The sequence below is a fragment of the Colossoma macropomum genome, unplaced genomic scaffold, assembly GCF_904425465.1.
Source record: "Colossoma macropomum unplaced genomic scaffold, Colossoma_macropomum, whole genome shotgun sequence".
Taxonomy (NCBI): domain Eukaryota; kingdom Metazoa; phylum Chordata; class Actinopteri; order Characiformes; family Serrasalmidae; genus Colossoma; species Colossoma macropomum.
The window spans coordinates 300,831-317,500 of NW_023494809.1; the positions used below are offsets into that span (position 1 = coordinate 300,831).

A 16,670-nucleotide genomic window follows, 5' to 3' on the forward strand; every position below is an offset into this window, starting at 1 on the left:
TATGGCAAAAAGTCATATCACGATACTTCAGGAAGATTTTAATGATGCATGATGTCACAATATTTATTTTTTAAGTTAGGAGAGACAAAGTGGTGCCACAACTAAGAAATACTATTAAAACTAAGAATCCACTGATTTGTGTTCAGCATTTTGCAAATGCAATCAGTCAGGACTAGTTAAGCTCTATTTGTGATCAAACAAGCTGTTGAGATATGTTTTTAAGTGCTGATCAAGGTGTGAAATACAGGGGGTCCTGAAGGGTCAAGGGACCCACTGAATGTCTCAGGTCAAGGTCCCTGAAAATAAACTTATTATGACGTTATGCTGTAATGCAGAGCAGACGCTCAAATCCAGACTCAGTGAAGCTGATTGTTTATCTGCTTCCCCCACAATCAGCTTCTGTCTCTGGTGTTCTTAACTAACTAGAGCTGCAGCACTGCTCTGCCTCAGGGTGGCGCTGTAGCAGACTGGTTCACCCAGTCGGTCCGTCACAGCCTAGAAACTGTAACTCTGCCCGGATTCCTCTGAAACACTTTACAATGAGCTGCAGCAGATCTGTAAATCTGAAAACTCGCCCAGTTTCCCAAGAGTTTGGAGTGAAGAGTGACTGTTCCTCATTTCTCACACTGAAGACAGAAGAGGAGACGAGGAAGATCTCAGTTACTGTGAGGAAGAGCGCAGAACCGCACTAGAACAGAGACTCTACAGAAGAGGAGACGAGGAAGATCTCAGTTAATGTGAGGAAGAGCGCAGAACCGCACTAGAACAGAGACTCTACAGAAGAGGAGACGAGGAAGATCTCAGTTACTGTGAGGAAGAGCGCAGAACCGCACTAGAACAGAGACTCTACAGAAGAGGAGACGAGGAAGATCTCAGTTAATGTGAGGAAGAGCGCAGAACCGCACTAGAACAGAGACTCTACAGAAGAGGAGACGAGGAAGATCTCAGTTACTGTGAGGAAGAGCGCAGAACCGCACTAGAACAGAGACTCTACAGAAGAGGAGACGAGGAAGATCTCAGTTAATGTGAGGAAGAGCGCAGAACCGCACTAGAACAGAGACTCTACAGAAGAGGAGACGAGGAAGATCTCAGTTAATGTGAGGAAGAGCGCAGAACCGCACTAGAACAGAGACTCTACAGAAGAGGAGACGAGGAAGATCTCAGTTAATGTGAGGAAGAGCGCAGAACCGCACTAGAACAGAGACTCTACAGAGGAACAGCTGATAAAACATTTACTGACACTGAAGCTTCAGCGCTGCTGTCGTTTCACACTCTGATACTGATGATGTCCATGATATGCTTAGAAAAGCACAGTGACAAACTGGATATAATCACAGAAATTTCCTAGCTTTTCATTCTAAGTTCAGATCTGACAGGTCAAGATAAGATTTTTCACACATTCGTATTACAGAATCAAATCTGACCTTAATTTAGGGATTTTATCTTATCTTACAGCATCTTATCTCCAGTTAGGGAATCTTAACCTGCTTGATCAGAGTCATCAATCAGCTGTCATGTCTGTTTAGCAACCGACCATAAACACACAGCTGAAACGTAAAACACGTCATCAGAATAATGTTAAAATGTGAGTTAAGCTGCTGTTACTGATGTAAAAAAGGCCAAACAGAACTAAAGTGTGATCAGCTGTAAGTTGTGAATACTGTGAGAGCGCCCCCTGCTGTTTATCAGAGCGTCGCCGCTCCTCAGTTTCAGTCTCCATTTCCCAAACGCTTTAGCCGAGCGCACTAACGTTACTCCTCCTAATAAACAGACACACGTTCAGCTCCGTCTCCTCATTATTCACCACCATCACTGTAATATTTCATCATCAACATTAACACACGAAGGTGATCAGAGGGGCGGTGGAGATCGAGTCTGCAGCGTCTGAGATCTTTAAAACGCAGAGTTAGAAAAGAAAATCATCTCACAGTGAAAGCAGCGTTTTACAGTAGGAATAAATGGAGCTCATTATGCTGGTAGTGAACTATGCTGCTGACACAGCTGCCTAAAAACCATAGAAACGGACCTTAAACAGAAGTGAGGACCCTGTTGGGGTTCATCCTAAAGTTAGGACAGGATTTAGGAGGTTTAGTCTAGTTAGGATGTTTGTGTGATGCTGTTTTCTTATCTGGAGTTCATGATGAGATCATGAAGGTAGGAACTGTTATTCTGGAATAGATACTGTCCTGAATTCAGTCGTCATGGAGACCAAACACATCAGAGATCAGAGTTAAGATGTTTCTGTAATACGGCCTCTGGGCTGTGTCACTTTCGTTGTGGTGTAACAGTAGAGTGGGAGTCATGCCAATCTCCCTCCTGCTCACTCTGGAGCGGCTGAATTAGCTGAGTAATGCTAAATTAGCATGACAGCGCTAGGTGAAACACTAAACCAGCACGTAGCACCTCATGCTCACGCACTCCTACAGTTCCAGGAGGAGGTATAACATCAAAACACACCATAAACGCCCCGACGCTGTGGGAGCGGCTGGTAGGAAGCGCTTTATTAGTATGTTGGCAATAAGCCACCAAACCTGTACAGGAGCCTAGCGCGGCCTACGTGACCACCAGCAGGTTCCTCTACTGGAAACATCAGAAATACACAACATAACAGAAATATCAGTGTAACAAAAACATTGTGACAATATTGATTAAAAAACTGATCAGAACGAGTCATCCAGCGACGTCGGATCTCCGTCTGATCTCCCTGAGTCTTCAGCCTGAAACACACAGAGACCAGCTCACTGCAGATACGCAGCTCCTACAGAACAGGGTTCTGTATAGTACCAAAAAAGGTTCTATGTCTTGTGACAATAGAGGAACTCTTTGGTGCTATTTAGAACAATTTAAAAGGTTTGTTAAAGAAGTGCCTACAACAGGTTCTCAATCAGGGAGAACAAAAAACTATTAAAGACAAAAACTTCAGCATTTAAATGGTTCTTTGAGTTCTCACGGTTCTATATATAATCATTGTCGTTATTAAAGAACCCTTGAAGAACCCCCTTTTTAGGAGTGTAGCACAGAAAGAGACATTAAACGCTGTACCAGTATGTATTGATTGTTGTACCTGTATGTATTGATTGATGTACCTGTATGTATTGATTGTTGTAGCTGTATGTATTGATTGTTGTACCTGTATGTATTGATTGCTGTACCTGTATGTATTGATTACTGTACCTGTATGTATTGATTACTGTACCCATATATACTGATTGCTGTACCTGTATGTATTGATTACTGTACCTGTATGTATTGATTACTGTACCCATATATACTGATTGCTGTACCTGTATGTATTGATTACTGTACCTGTATGTATTGATTACTGTACCCATATATACTGATTGCTGTACCTGTATGTATTAATTACTGTACCTGTATGTATTGATTACTGTACCTGTATGTATTGATTGCTGTACCTGTATGTATTGATTACTCTACCTGTATGTATTGGTTTAGCCACTGCTGTAGCTGAGAGACACGAGTGTAAACGCCTGGTTTGTTGGGTCTGCCGCACCCCTCGCCCCAGCTGACCACGCCCGCCAGCCTCCACTGTCCATCACCCGTCTGGCACACCAGAGGACCCCCGCTGTCGCCCTGAGGGGCAGAACACATACGCGGTGTAAACATGAACATGCCCCGGGGCAGGTAGCTCTCTTACAGCTGCACCTGGAATACCTGGCAAGCATCCACCCCTCCCTCCATGGTCCCGGCGCAAAGCATTCTGGGAGTGAGGTAGGAGCCGTAGACGGACTGAGCGGAGCACGTGGTCTGATCGATGACCTGCACTTGCGCCTGCCTCAGCTGGGGCGACACGGTACCTGCACACAGGAGAAACAGCAGCACTGCGTTACCACAGCGGGTGGACTCTGTGTGGACTCCACTGGGCTCTAAATCAGACTCTAGAAAAACAAGAGGTTCTTCAGGATGGGTGACAGCTGGATAGCAATATTCATAACTAATAAGAGCATCAGCAAAAATGCTTACAGACAGGAAAATGACCTGTATATGTAGACACTGGAGACTTTCATTAGTTCATAATAGGTTTATTGTCCATATTATTTATTCGAATTGTTTTGTTCTGTATGTTTTGGTTGTTTATTCAGAAAATTGATAAAAAAGGCTGGGCAATATGACAATATATCATTATAGTGATAAATTATGTCTCAATACAATACAATACGCTTTTCTGATAAGCATATTGTGTTTATCATCAGTGCTTGTAGACACTGACCAACTGCATGACTCATTATAAAGAAAGTAAAATTAGTGCCAAATAATATTGCCAAACTAAGTCCATTAAACTGGACTTAGTGCCAAATACTGAATAAGAATCACAGTTTTTGATCATATTTTTAAAATGTAGCACTACTGGTTTAATTTCTCTGATCCAACTGATCAGATGTCTGAAAAAATGAATATTTTGACATATTGTGTATCGTGAAAATTTCTTTGAATATTAATAAGTATGAATATTTAATTTTTTGCCGTATTGCGCAGCTCTGTGGTCCTGTGTTTTTCACATTTGCATTTGGTATAAAGAGATTACTCTTGTCTACAGTCGTAAATGATCAAAAGAACACATAAAAAGCACCAGATTGTGTTTTTTATTCCTTTTTTCTGTAATTTCATTGATCCCGCTCTGTAAACAGCGCTGTGACAGTGTGTTCTCTGAGTTTGCTGTTTGACCTGGAGCTTCAAAACAGCAGCATACATCTGTATGGTGTACATCTGAGGAGGCAGGTTCTTACTACATCTACTACAGGAGGACGGCATTGACCAAAGGTGAAGAAAAACTCAGTAAATATCTGTAAACCACTGTTTACAGTATGTATGTAAATGGTCTGTAAATATATTATCATAATGGTGCAGCACTCAGTGTTTTACCTCCTTCTCGCGTGTAGCCCCAGCCGGTCACCCAGCAGGAGGAACCAGCAGGGAATGACTGTTTATAGCCCGGCAAACACACCGGCCGCACGCCATCTACAACACACACAGCACTTCTTCAGAACTGGAGAACATAACAGTTACTGCTACATCACTGTTACAGGTGATGGTCATTCATTGATTCCCCTTCAGAGGAGCAGAGACTTTATTAGCAACACAAAGTTTAAAAAATGACAAAAATGAGTCCAGAGAAACGTCCAAAAGTGTGCAGACAGCCTTTTAATGAGTGAATTCAGCCACTTTAAAAGGGAACTCAACCAGGGAACCAAATTGTAAAAATTAATACCACATAATTAAGCGGTTAAGATGTAAACAGAGCCGTTCAGAGAGGTTTGGTGTGAAACTCTCTGTCCTAGATAATCTTACCGAGTCAGAACTGTTCACAGTGGTGGTGATAGGAACCAGACGTCCACCTCTAAAAGCTCCTCACAGAAAGTTCCTACATGAAATGGTTATGAATTCACTGCCTGATGACTGAGACACTGTTTTATGATAGTTTAGAGAACATAAACTCCATTCATGGTGGAGGGATACATGCAGGGCGCTGTGAGGCAAAATAGTCCCCAAAGAAAACTTATTATTTCAGATTTTCCACTATTTTCCATCATCAACATTCCATATAAACTCAGAAGACTCGTGTAGGTTCACTGGTGGTTCTGGATAGTAAATAAAATGTCTATATTTGTGTTGTAGTCATGGTGACCCCTGGTTCCCATCACCACCACTGTAAAGACATCTAAGTCAGCAAGTTTCAAAGATTGAACTATGCAGAAATTTTGAAAAATGGTGGAATTCCCCTTTAAGGTGCACCCACTGCTGACACTGCTTATTTAATCTCCATAGAAAAGCACTGACCAATAGAATGGGATACTCTGGAGCAGCTGCACATGAGTCTAAGTTCTCCATGTCCAATGCCAAGCATGAGCTAGAGGGGTATAAGGCCCCCCAGCATTGGGCTCAGCATCTACTATGAATTATTCAGTATCAACTATGAATTATTCAGTATCTACTATGAATTATTCAGCATCTACTATGAATTATTCAGTATCAACTATGAATTATTCAGCATCTACTATGAATTATTCAGCATCTGCTATGAATTATTCAGCATCTACTATGAATTATTCAGTATCAACTATGAATTATTCAGTATCTACTATGAATTATTCAGCATCTACTATGAATTATTCAGCATCTACTATGAATTATTCAGTATCAACTATGAATTATTCAGCATCTACTATGAATTATTCAGTATCTACTATGAATAATTCAGTATCTACTATGAATTATTCAGCATCTACTATGAATTATTCAGTATCAACTATGAATTATTCAGCATCTACTATGAATTATTCAGCATCTGCTATGAATTATTCAGTATCTACTATGAATTATTCAGCATCTACTATGAATTATTCAGCATCTACTATGAATTATTCAGCATCTACTATGAATTATTCAGTATCCACTATGAATTATTCAGTGTCTACTAGGAGTTATTCAGTATTTATTATGAATTATTCAGTATCTGTGTGGGGATAGTTAAGCGCTATGCTAATGTGTCTAACAGTTAATGAACATCAGTGAGGTCTGAATACTGAGCAGTGAGTACAGATCGTCTTCCATTCACTGTGGTGTTCGTGTTTCTGGGTAAATAAACTGTGTCAGTCGCTGTAGCTGCTGGGAGTCTGTCTGAAACACACCTCCCATCCTCATCTCCGTCTCGGTCAGCAGGAGGCTCAGGTCGTAGTCGTTGGTGTTCACGGAGAATTTGGGGTGGGGGTGTATCTGCAGGGTGTTGTAGCGTTTGCCATGCGTCACAACGATCGTATCGATCAACACCTGCCAGTCCGACTCCAACATCATATTATACCTGAGAGGAACAACATCAGAGGATTAATCCTTTAAAGACATCGTCCAGATACTCACACTGTCTCTCTCTCTGTCTCTCTCTGTCTCTCTCTCTCTCTCTTTCTGTATTTCCATTCTCTCTCTCTCTCTCTCTCTCTCTCTCTCTCTCTTTCTGTATTTCCATTCTCTCTCTCTCTCTCTCTCTCTCTCTCTCTTTCTGTATTTCCATTCTCTCTCTCTCTCTCTCTCTCTCTCTTTCTGTATTTCCATTCTCTCTCTCTCTCTCTCTCTCTCTCTCTCTCTCTCTTCTGTATTTCCATTCTCTCTCTCTCTCTCTCTCTCTCTCTCTCTCTCTCTGTCTCTCTCTCTCTCTTTCTGTATTTCCATTCTCTCTCTCTCTCCTCTCTCTCTCTCTCTTTCTGTATTTCCATTCTCTCTCTCTCTCTCTCTCTCTCTCTCTGTCTCTCTCTCTGTCTGTCTGCCTCTCTCTCTCTCTCTCTCTCTCTCTCTCTCCTTCTGTATCTCCATACCCTCTCTCTTTCTCTGTCTCTCTCTCTCTGTCTCTCTCTCTGCTTACTCTACGAAGCAGTGTGCGGCGGTGATGATCCAGCGGGGGGTTATTATTGCCCCCCCACAGACGTGCTGCCCCCTCCACTGCAGGCTGGCCTGCCACCCCCACTGATCCTCCACCGCCAAAGACCCCCCGACTATCCTCACCGCTCGGCCCCCCACTCCCACCAACTCCACACAGTCTGAAACACACAGACACACACATGGGGGGACATAAAGGTTTTCATCCAACACAGAACTACACAACACGTCTCCACTTCAGAACCGTTAGAACAGGTTCGGTTCTCTGGTGAAGAACCCACATCCAGAGGGTTTCACTGACAGGGTTTCTCACCAGCAGGACAGTTTAGTCTGAGCAGCAGGTGTGGAAACTCTACCTGATGAGATGTTGACTGTTTGATTGACAGGAACCTTCTCAGAGGGGGAAAAGGGGGGTGACGTGACGCTGCAGTTCCATTTGATGTCACAGGGGGCGCTGCTGTCTTGCAGTTTGGATGGAAAGTAGACGTACTTCACTACAGAGGAGAAAATGATGAGACTCCTCATCAGACAACGTCTCTGACCCCATATCAGAAACAGAGACGGACAAACGAGCTTTTAAAATTAATATTCACATTGAAACACTGACTTCTGTCTTAAAGGAAAGGCTGTGAAGGGGAGCTATTTTGCATATATGCAAATATGAACAGTATAAAACTGGAGTTTCGTATAGCGCTGTGTCTTCTGCTGACTCCTTAAAAAAACTTTGTAATTTGATGGTTTTATTGTTGTTGTTGTTGTTGTTGTTGTTGTTGTTTGTCCTGTCTCTGATATACAGTAATGTTTATAGTACTGAGTCCTGCTGAGAGTGTTTATGTATATGAGTGTATAGAGTGTGAACAGGCTGTGTGACGGAGGGCATTACAGACCTGTTACAGCGACGACGACGACACAGATGATGATGATGATAATCAGAGCTGAAACTATCGCCAGACGAGAGGAACACGCAGACTGAGCAGAGACACCTGAGAACAACAACAAAAATATTCACTTAATCCTTCAACTTCACTCTTATTACACAGTTATTAACTATTTCTTCAGTATCTAATATGAATTATTCAGTATCTAATATGAATTATTCAGTATCTAATATAAATTAATCAGGTTTTATTATGAATTATTAATTAACTGCTATGAATTATTCAATACCTACTATAAAGCTACTGTGTAAGCGCTGTAGTCATGAGAGTGAGTTATTAACTACTATGACTGAATTATTAAAACACTACTATGAACTTTTTTCAGTGTCTATTATGAATTAGTAAAGAACTACCATTAATATTCAGTATCTACAATGAATTATTCAGTATACAATATGAATTATTCAGCAGCTAATGTGAATTAGTCTTATTCAGTTATTCAGTTTTTATTAAAGCAATAAGCTTTAATAAGCCACTTGAGGCCGTGTGTTACAGTGATTGTATCACAGGAAGGGTGTTGTTAGGCACAACGCGAAGCGGAGAAAACCTCCTTCCCTGTGATAAAGTCACCGTAGTTCACCGCCTCGAGTGGCTTATTGCGTTTATAAAACAGCAGCCAACATAAAACATAATAAAATACACTCTTTTTCGGAAAATAATTTGAATTATTATTAATAATAAACAAGTATTCCTCCAAGAAATGTAGTTCCTTTAGCGCATGGCATTGTTGCCATGGACCGCTAAATGAGGAGAGCGTTCCGTCTCCCGTCGCTGTTCACTGCGGTCATTCCATACATTTATTTTTACTTTTTGTCATATAATAATGAACATATGATAACACAGCACTGTTTAATGCAGACACTTTCACTTTATAAGGACTTTTTGGTCACTAAATCACCACCACGAGTCTTATTTAGCACCAGTCCATCCCCTCTTCTCAAACGGCTCCCTGCTCCCTACATAGTGCACTACATAGGAGTTTAAATACTGGATCCTGCAGCCCAACAGAGCAAAATACAGCTAAGAAACAGTCATTTGGGATTCAGACTCATCCACACTCGATACATGAGGCACTGTTTGGCTGTAGAGGCTAGAATTGCTAAACTTTCATAGCTAGAACACTATTTAGGGAGTACAGAGCCGTTTGGGATTCAGCCTGGGTTTCTGACTGAAACACGGACATTTGAAGTGTGTAAAACATTCAAGTGACATTTTTTGCCTTTTATACTGTCATTTTACAGTTAATCACACTGTAAGTACTTTAATTCAAGTCTGTGAGCGGTCATATGTCATGGATTTTACAACGGCTTAGAACACGGCTCAGCCAATCAGATTTTAGGACCCTAACTATCAGTTTTATAATATAAATTATTCATTAACTGCTGTGAATTCAGTATCTACTATGAAACTGCTGTATGTTCTGTAGTTATGAGAGTGAGTTATTAACCACTATGACTGAATTATTAAAGCACTTCTATAAACTTTTTAGTACTTAATATAAATTAATAAAAAACTACCTTTAATATTCAGTCTAATATGAATTATTCAGTATCTGTTGCTTGTGAAGGCAGAAAATATCAGGACCCAAAAACCCTTCAGCAGCACTCAGTGATGTTAAACCGGTGATTCATCATGCAGTTGGATTTTAAGGACACAAATTCTGATGATGAAAACTGGGATTTATTGAGGTTATGGAGCCGCGTTGATGCAGCTCACGCTGTGATGTAAGATCAGAATCCGAGATTCCGTTAAACACTGAAAGGCCGGATTCTGGAGACGTTCACAGGCTCGTTATTAAAGGAGGAATCATTAGAGGAGCGTTCAGTACCTGACTGTACCTCAGGAGTGTCTTTACAGAGAGCAGCGCCCCCTGCTGGAGCCGAACCCTCCACAGACAACAGCTCCACCTGACCGTTAGGGTCAGCCTCATTCTGCTGCGGAGGGGGGGCAGTACTGGGTGGGGCAGGAGGGGGGGCTGTATTGGGCGGGGCGGGCGGGGGGGCTGGAGCAGCGTCGGGGGCGGGCTGATACACAGCTGTTACCTGTGGACAGGTAGAGGAGGCTGGAGGGGTGAGGAGGTGGGTGGGGAGAGGAGAGAGGGCGGCGTTTGGGAAAGGGAGTGTGAGGGGCGTTAACACTGCTCCTGAGTCATGGAGACTGAGGAGGAGGGGCAGCTGAGCTATGGCAGAGGGATTCTGGGAAATGGAGTTTAGGGGTGGGGTCAGAAATGCAGGTCCAGGGGCAGATATAACAGCTAGAGGAGGGACAGTGAGTAGAGGTGGGGCTGTGGGAAGAGGCGGGGCTGTGGCAGGAGGCAGGGGAACAAAATGAGGTGGGGCTATGAGGGGAGGCGGGGCTGTGGGTGGAAGTGGTGGGGGGTGAGATGGCGGTGGTGGTGGATAAATGGTGGGTAGATTTTGGGTGGATGCCCCCAGCTGGAGAAAAGGCAGATGACAGGCATTAGTGCATAAAAAAACCCTAGAGGCTAGAAATAGTAATTGCAATATTTAATATACAATCCAACGCAGTAAATCCAGGATATCGTAATGAAGCAATAAGCAACTAGAGGTCGCGCATTACAGTGATTTTAACCTGTGATAAAATCACTAACACACACCCTCAAGTGCCTTATTGCTTTAGTGCAACAGCAACAATGTAAATGTGATAACATTCACAAATGCATAATTAATAAGTTTGTCCACCATTTTTTCAAAATTCCCCCATAGTTCAGTGTGAGGTGTAATCAGAGCAGTTCAGAGTGGTTTGGTGTGAAACGCTCTGTTCTAGATAAACTTACCGAGTCAGAACTGTTCACAGTGGTGGTGATAGGAACCAGACGTCCACCTCTAAAAGCTCCCTCACAGAAAGTTCCTACATGAAATGGTTATGAATTCACTGCCTGATGACTGAGACACTGTTTTATGATAGTTTAGAGAACTTAAACTCCATTCATGGTGGAGGGATACATGCAGGGCGCTGTGAGGCAAAATTGTCCCCAAAGAAAACTTATTATTTCAGATTTTCCACTGTTTTCCATCATCAACATTCCATATAAACTCAGAAGACTCGTGTAGGTTCACTGGTGGTTCTGGATAGTAAATAAAATGTCTATATTTGTGTTGTAGTCATGGCGACCCCTGGTTCCTATCACCACCACTGTAAAGACATCTGAACCGTTTGACACCAAACCACTCTGAATCAGTCTGATTATAAAATTTTGGAAAAAATTTTCCTCTTTATACTCTGTTAAAGTGGACCTTCACTCTTCTCTGACAGGGTCTGACCCCTGGGCGATTTCTGTGTAATTGTACACTCTCGGAAATGACTGACCGCTGCACACAGAGAATATGCTCAATTATTAATTTCTGAATGGTGTCCTGGCTCTATAGGCAGATCAAAAGCAGGATGTTGGCTCTATTTTTGAGAATGTTCGACTGTTTAACAGTTCAAAGGCAGTCAGGACAGGAGAGCCTGTTTCAGCTCAATCTGTAGAAAAGGCTTTCACCTCTCTCCTATTGACGAGCACAGCGGCTGGTACAGCTTCTCCTTACCTGAGGCAGAGCCATAATGAAAGAGTTGTCCGTCTTTTCTTCTACTCCTCAGCTCCCAGATGAGACTCCAGCAGTTGAAGCTGTGAGTAAAAGCCTCCCGAAGGCAGCAGGAGTGGACGAGTGAAGAACAAAGCCATGGACGGTCAGTAGAGCTGCAGGAGGCTGCAGGGCGTCTCACTCATCACGCTCTGTTCTTTATTCTTCTTCACAGCCTTCGCTCTGCTTTTCTGCCACTTCTTCCTCTCCAAACCTCCATCACTCCATCTCTACCTGCCCTCCAGGTGTTCTGGCTGGCGCGCTCGGTGGACGCGGCGGCCCGACTGTAACGGATAGCTGTACGTCAGTCGGCCTAATGAAAAATGCATGCTAATGATTGTGGGGTTGGGTCGGAGTTGAGCAGCTGAGGATAATGTATACTCTGTTACAGGGTCATAGTTGAGCGCAGCGGCCTAAACACTGCACACACAGGCCAAACAACTGCTGTACATGGTAAATTAGAAGGGGAATTCCACCCATTTTTCTAAATTTCTGTACAATGTAGTAAGTCTTTGTGGACAAACTTAATAAACCAGATGTCTTTACAGATCACCATGACTACAACACAAATATAGACATTTTATTTACTATCCAGAACCACCAGGGGGAATATAATTAAGGAAAATCTGAAATAATCAGTTTTCTTTGGGGACTATTTTGCCTCACAGCGCCCTGCATGTATCCCTCCACCATGAATGGAGTTTAAGTTCTCTAAACTATCATAAAACAGTGTCTCAGTCATCAGGCAGTGAATTCATAACCATTTACTGTAGGAACTTTCTGTGAGGGAGCTTTTAGAGGTGGACGTCTGGTTCCTATCACCACCACTGTGAACAGTCCTGACTCAGTAAGTTTATCTAGAACAGAGCGTTTCACACCAAACCACTCAGAACCACTCTGAACCACTCTGTTTAAAAGGGCAACTCCACTAATTGTTCAAAATTTCTGCTTAATGAAACAGTTAAGATGTAAACAGAGCCACTGTTTTATGATAGTTTAGAGAACTTAAACTCCATTCATGGTGGAGGGATACATGCAGGGCGCTGTGAGGCAAAATAGTCCCCAAAGAAAACTTATTATTTCAGATTTTCCACTATTTTCCATCATCAACATTCCATATAAACTCAGAAGACTCGTGTAGGTTCACTGGTGGTTCTGGATAGTAAATAAAATGTCTATATTTGTGTTATGGCTTTATACAACATAAGACACCTGGATCAGTTCGATTATAAAGAAAAACAAGTTGCTAAGTTTCCCTTCAGTTCACCGTCTCTCATCAAACTCCTCTGAATGACTTTGTTTACATCGTAACTCACCGACGGGTCCAAAGATTTATTACACACTGCTATAATCTAAGAATAGCTCAGCCAGTTTGTACTGAAGTCTCTGTAGTTACTGAGTAATAAGCCTTAGTGTCTAATAAGACTGTAATGTAGATGGTTCAATATTTTTTAGAACCTTTTTTAGAACCTTTCTGAAAATGGTTCTATATAGCACCAAAAAGGGTTCTTGTATTGTCGTAGACAGTACTCTTACGACCTCATAACAGTAGCAGAACCCTTTTTGGTGCTATATAAAAACCATATACAACACAGTCTCCATCAATCTGAAGAACCATTTCACCATGCAGAGAACCATTTAATCATGCAAAGAGTTCTTTGCGTGTTTATTGCTCTATATAGAATCATTTTCTTTACTAAAGAACCTTTGAAGAACCATCTTTTTTAAGTGTGTGAGATTGTAAGGGGTTAATGACTGAAATAAGCAGAAATTTTGAAATATCAGTGGAGTGTCCCCTTTTAATAGATGAACCAGCGTTATTAATTGTGTGAGATCTAGACTGATGATCTCCAGCGCTGGTGTTTTATATCTGGGGCTCTACAGTGTCGCTCCTCAGACTGCAGAGTGACTTACTGTAACAGTGAGTGTGTGTTTAGGGGTTCAGGTGTTCAGGTGTGCGACACCCAGCCGGAGAATCCTGTCTCACCCCTCTGGTGTGTCTGTTGTGTATCGTGTTACAGGATTAGCGAGCGTGAGGTGCTGGCAGTCGGCGTGAGAGCAGCAGAATCTCTAAGAGAGCCTGTAACTGAGTACACGGCAAACTAGACACACACATCACCTGTGTGTCACACACACCTGTCCAGCCTCCTCACACAGGCACGCTAGTGTCTCTACACCTTAATCACTTCGAAAACACAGCTGCACGACAACTTTACCACAACTAGAAGGGTGAAATTTGAGTCTGAGTGCAGAGTTTCAGTATTTCATAACAGAGAACACTGTTTCTCTGTATCTACACACTTAAAAAGACGGTTCTTTGAGGGTTCTTTAATAAAGAAAATGGTTTTATATAGAATCAATAACATTCAAAGAAACCTTTGTATTATTAAATGGTTCTTTGCAGGGTTAAATGGTTCTTCAGATTGATAGAGAATGTGCTGTAGATGCTTCTATCTAGAATCTTATTGAAAAGACTTCTGCTCTAGTTATGATGTCAAGCTTGTAACAATAGAAGGACCCTTTTTAGTGCTATATAGAACGCTTTTCAAAAAGGTTCCATATAGAACCACACATTCTCTATTAACCTGGTTAAATATATATAGAACCATTTTCCTTACTAAAGAACCCTCAAAGAACCAACTTTCTAAAAAGGGTTCAGGGCTGCGAATGGATCCCAAAACAAACAGATTCCTCAATTCCAGGCATTCAGTTCCACACAGCAGGGGTTCCATAGACTAGTAAACTAATAAATCCACTAGTGGGCGCTATAAGCAGCAATCAGCAAGTCGAGGACAGAGCCTGAAATACAGTGGAGGTACAAACTGCAGTGAAGAGGCAGAGAGAACAGAAACGAGCATTTCTGCTCAACACAGAGAACCAAGTACTTTATTAGAGTGAAATACGACACAAAATGAAACCAGTTCCACTGCAAACTGAAACACAGGCCTGAGAGTCAGACAGGACAGGTTTTGGACAGCGTACGGACCAGAACCAGGGTAACACTTTACACTGAGAGCTGCAAATTTGTTGATAGTTACACATTAATAGGTCATTAAATACTAGTTCTCATGTTATTCATATGAGTAAACACACTTATCCGTTCATTAGCGGTTTAATAAGCAGCAGTTAATGAGCAATGAAGCTGTGAACTGAGGACAACTGAACAGTGTGCTCAATTACTAATTACTCAGTACTTAATCAGTAACTAATGCTTAATGAGTAGTTAATTAATATATACACAATGAGTGTTTAAATACTTAATAGCATATAATTATTAATACAGTTCTGACCCTTAAAGTGTTACCAGAACCAGATTAAATTCTCAGTGCCTATTTTAACACACAGATTTCCTCCAGTCTGATTAAAAACATACTTGTGTTTAATCTTCTCTTTCTCTTCGTTCATTTGCTCATTTACTCGTCTGAACAGTTATCGTGAGCTTTACAGCGTCCATCCTGATAACTATCCTGTCTTTTAAAGCTTGAAGTATAAACTATTATTCGTCTGTTTAATGGATTATTTACAGGGTTACCCACCTCGTTTTAGACGGACACACCAATCCACCAGTTCCACACGGTGAGAGGCAGATGACGTGTATCTCAGCCCCTCTTCATAGGCTCATAACTCCGGATGTGAGTCTCGTATGATCTCGTGATAAGATGGAATGGAAAGGGCGACTCTACAGATTCAGGAAGTGTTTGAACTGGATTTCTGAGCTGGATCATCACGAAGATATGAATAGAAACACAGAGAAACATGTAATTTGATGCACTGGCGCCATTGTCCACCCCAGAGGGCTAAACACAGTCCTGCACAACTGACACAATAAACAAACAGCATTTACACAAATTATTTTTTTATATTGACTTGGTCGTTCACCTACGAAAGACCAACATCCAGTTTGCTTCTGGATTTGTAGATCAGACACATGTCTGAATATGTTCCATCAACGTTATTTAAGAAAAAACACATAGCTCAACTGAGGAGCTCCAAAACAGGTGGAGTTAAAGGCTGTTTACAGCAGGCAGACCCTCCTGCTGAACCACTTAAAGAGAGCTGAAAGATCACAAACAGACAATTTGGACCACCAAAATGTTTAATCAAAGCAACGATAAATTACAGCTGATGGGTGAAATCAGTAGCTTTACCATTATTGTTTTGTTTACTGACGATCATCTAAATCACAAAATCTGACATGCAGAAAAAAAACCTTACCAACATTTTAATGGCAAAAATGTCTCTCTGAAAAAAAAACATGATCTTCATGTACACGATTGATACGCTGTTTAATATGCGTATTATTATTTTACATCGTCTGTGTTTAGAAGTTTCATAAGAAAGGTAACCGAATGTACAGTAAACACAGCATGGCTTCATCCTGAACTCCTGAAAGAGTTCTATATAGACTTTTTTGGGCTTCATTCCTTCAGTCCTGCTGCTTGATGTTCTCTAGATCTCCACAGGCTGTGGCTCCAGTTCTCTCTCACAGGGGGAGCTGGTTATGTCCGCGTTTGTGTTTCCAGTTTTCCCCACACAAAACCACAACATGGAGCAGTTCGTCTGCAGTGTACTCCAGATTATATCACGTTACACCTCCATATCGTTCTCTCTCAGTCTTCTCTGTTCTTCTGTCTCTACGTTTCTCCTCTTTTTCATTCCAGTGTTTGTGTTCTCCTGTGGGGCCTCCTCAGTGAGCCTGCTGCTCCTCTGAGGTTCCTCTTAGTCTCTCTCTCTCTCTCTCTCTCTCTCTCTCTCT

At 41.8% G+C, this 16,670-nt stretch overlaps 1 protein-coding gene across 1 annotated transcript; it reads right to left on the reverse strand.

Moving 5' to 3' along the window:
- Positions 1-2,639: 2,639 nt before the first annotated feature.
- Positions 2,640-10,479, reverse strand: LOC118798497 (trypsin-1-like). The gene is made up of 10 exons (XM_036557873.1): positions 10,464-10,479; positions 10,156-10,389; positions 8,277-8,372; positions 7,746-7,883; positions 7,376-7,550; positions 6,651-6,820; positions 4,885-4,980; positions 3,676-3,818; positions 3,439-3,594; positions 2,640-2,717 (listed from the first exon to the last, which is right to left on the reverse strand). The coding sequence occupies exons 1-10, from the start codon at positions 10,477-10,479 to the stop codon at positions 2,661-2,663; spliced, it is 1,281 nt and encodes a 426-aa protein (XP_036413766.1). The 3' UTR covers positions 2,640-2,660.
- Positions 10,480-16,670: the final 6,191 nt, after the last annotated feature.

What these genes read in the sequence shown, in the direction of transcription:
- LOC118798497 (XM_036557873.1), bottom strand. An exon ending in GCCGCACACTGCTTCGTAGA is followed by an intron (nt 6,821 to 7,375) that starts GTAAGCAGAGAG and finishes TGTTCCTCTCAG; the next exon opens with GTATAATATGATGTTGGAGT. An exon ending in GACGGAGATGAGGATGGGAG is followed by an intron (nt 4,981 to 6,650) that starts GTGTGTTTCAGA and finishes TGTGTGTTGTAG; the next exon opens with ATGGCGTGCGGCCGGTGTGT.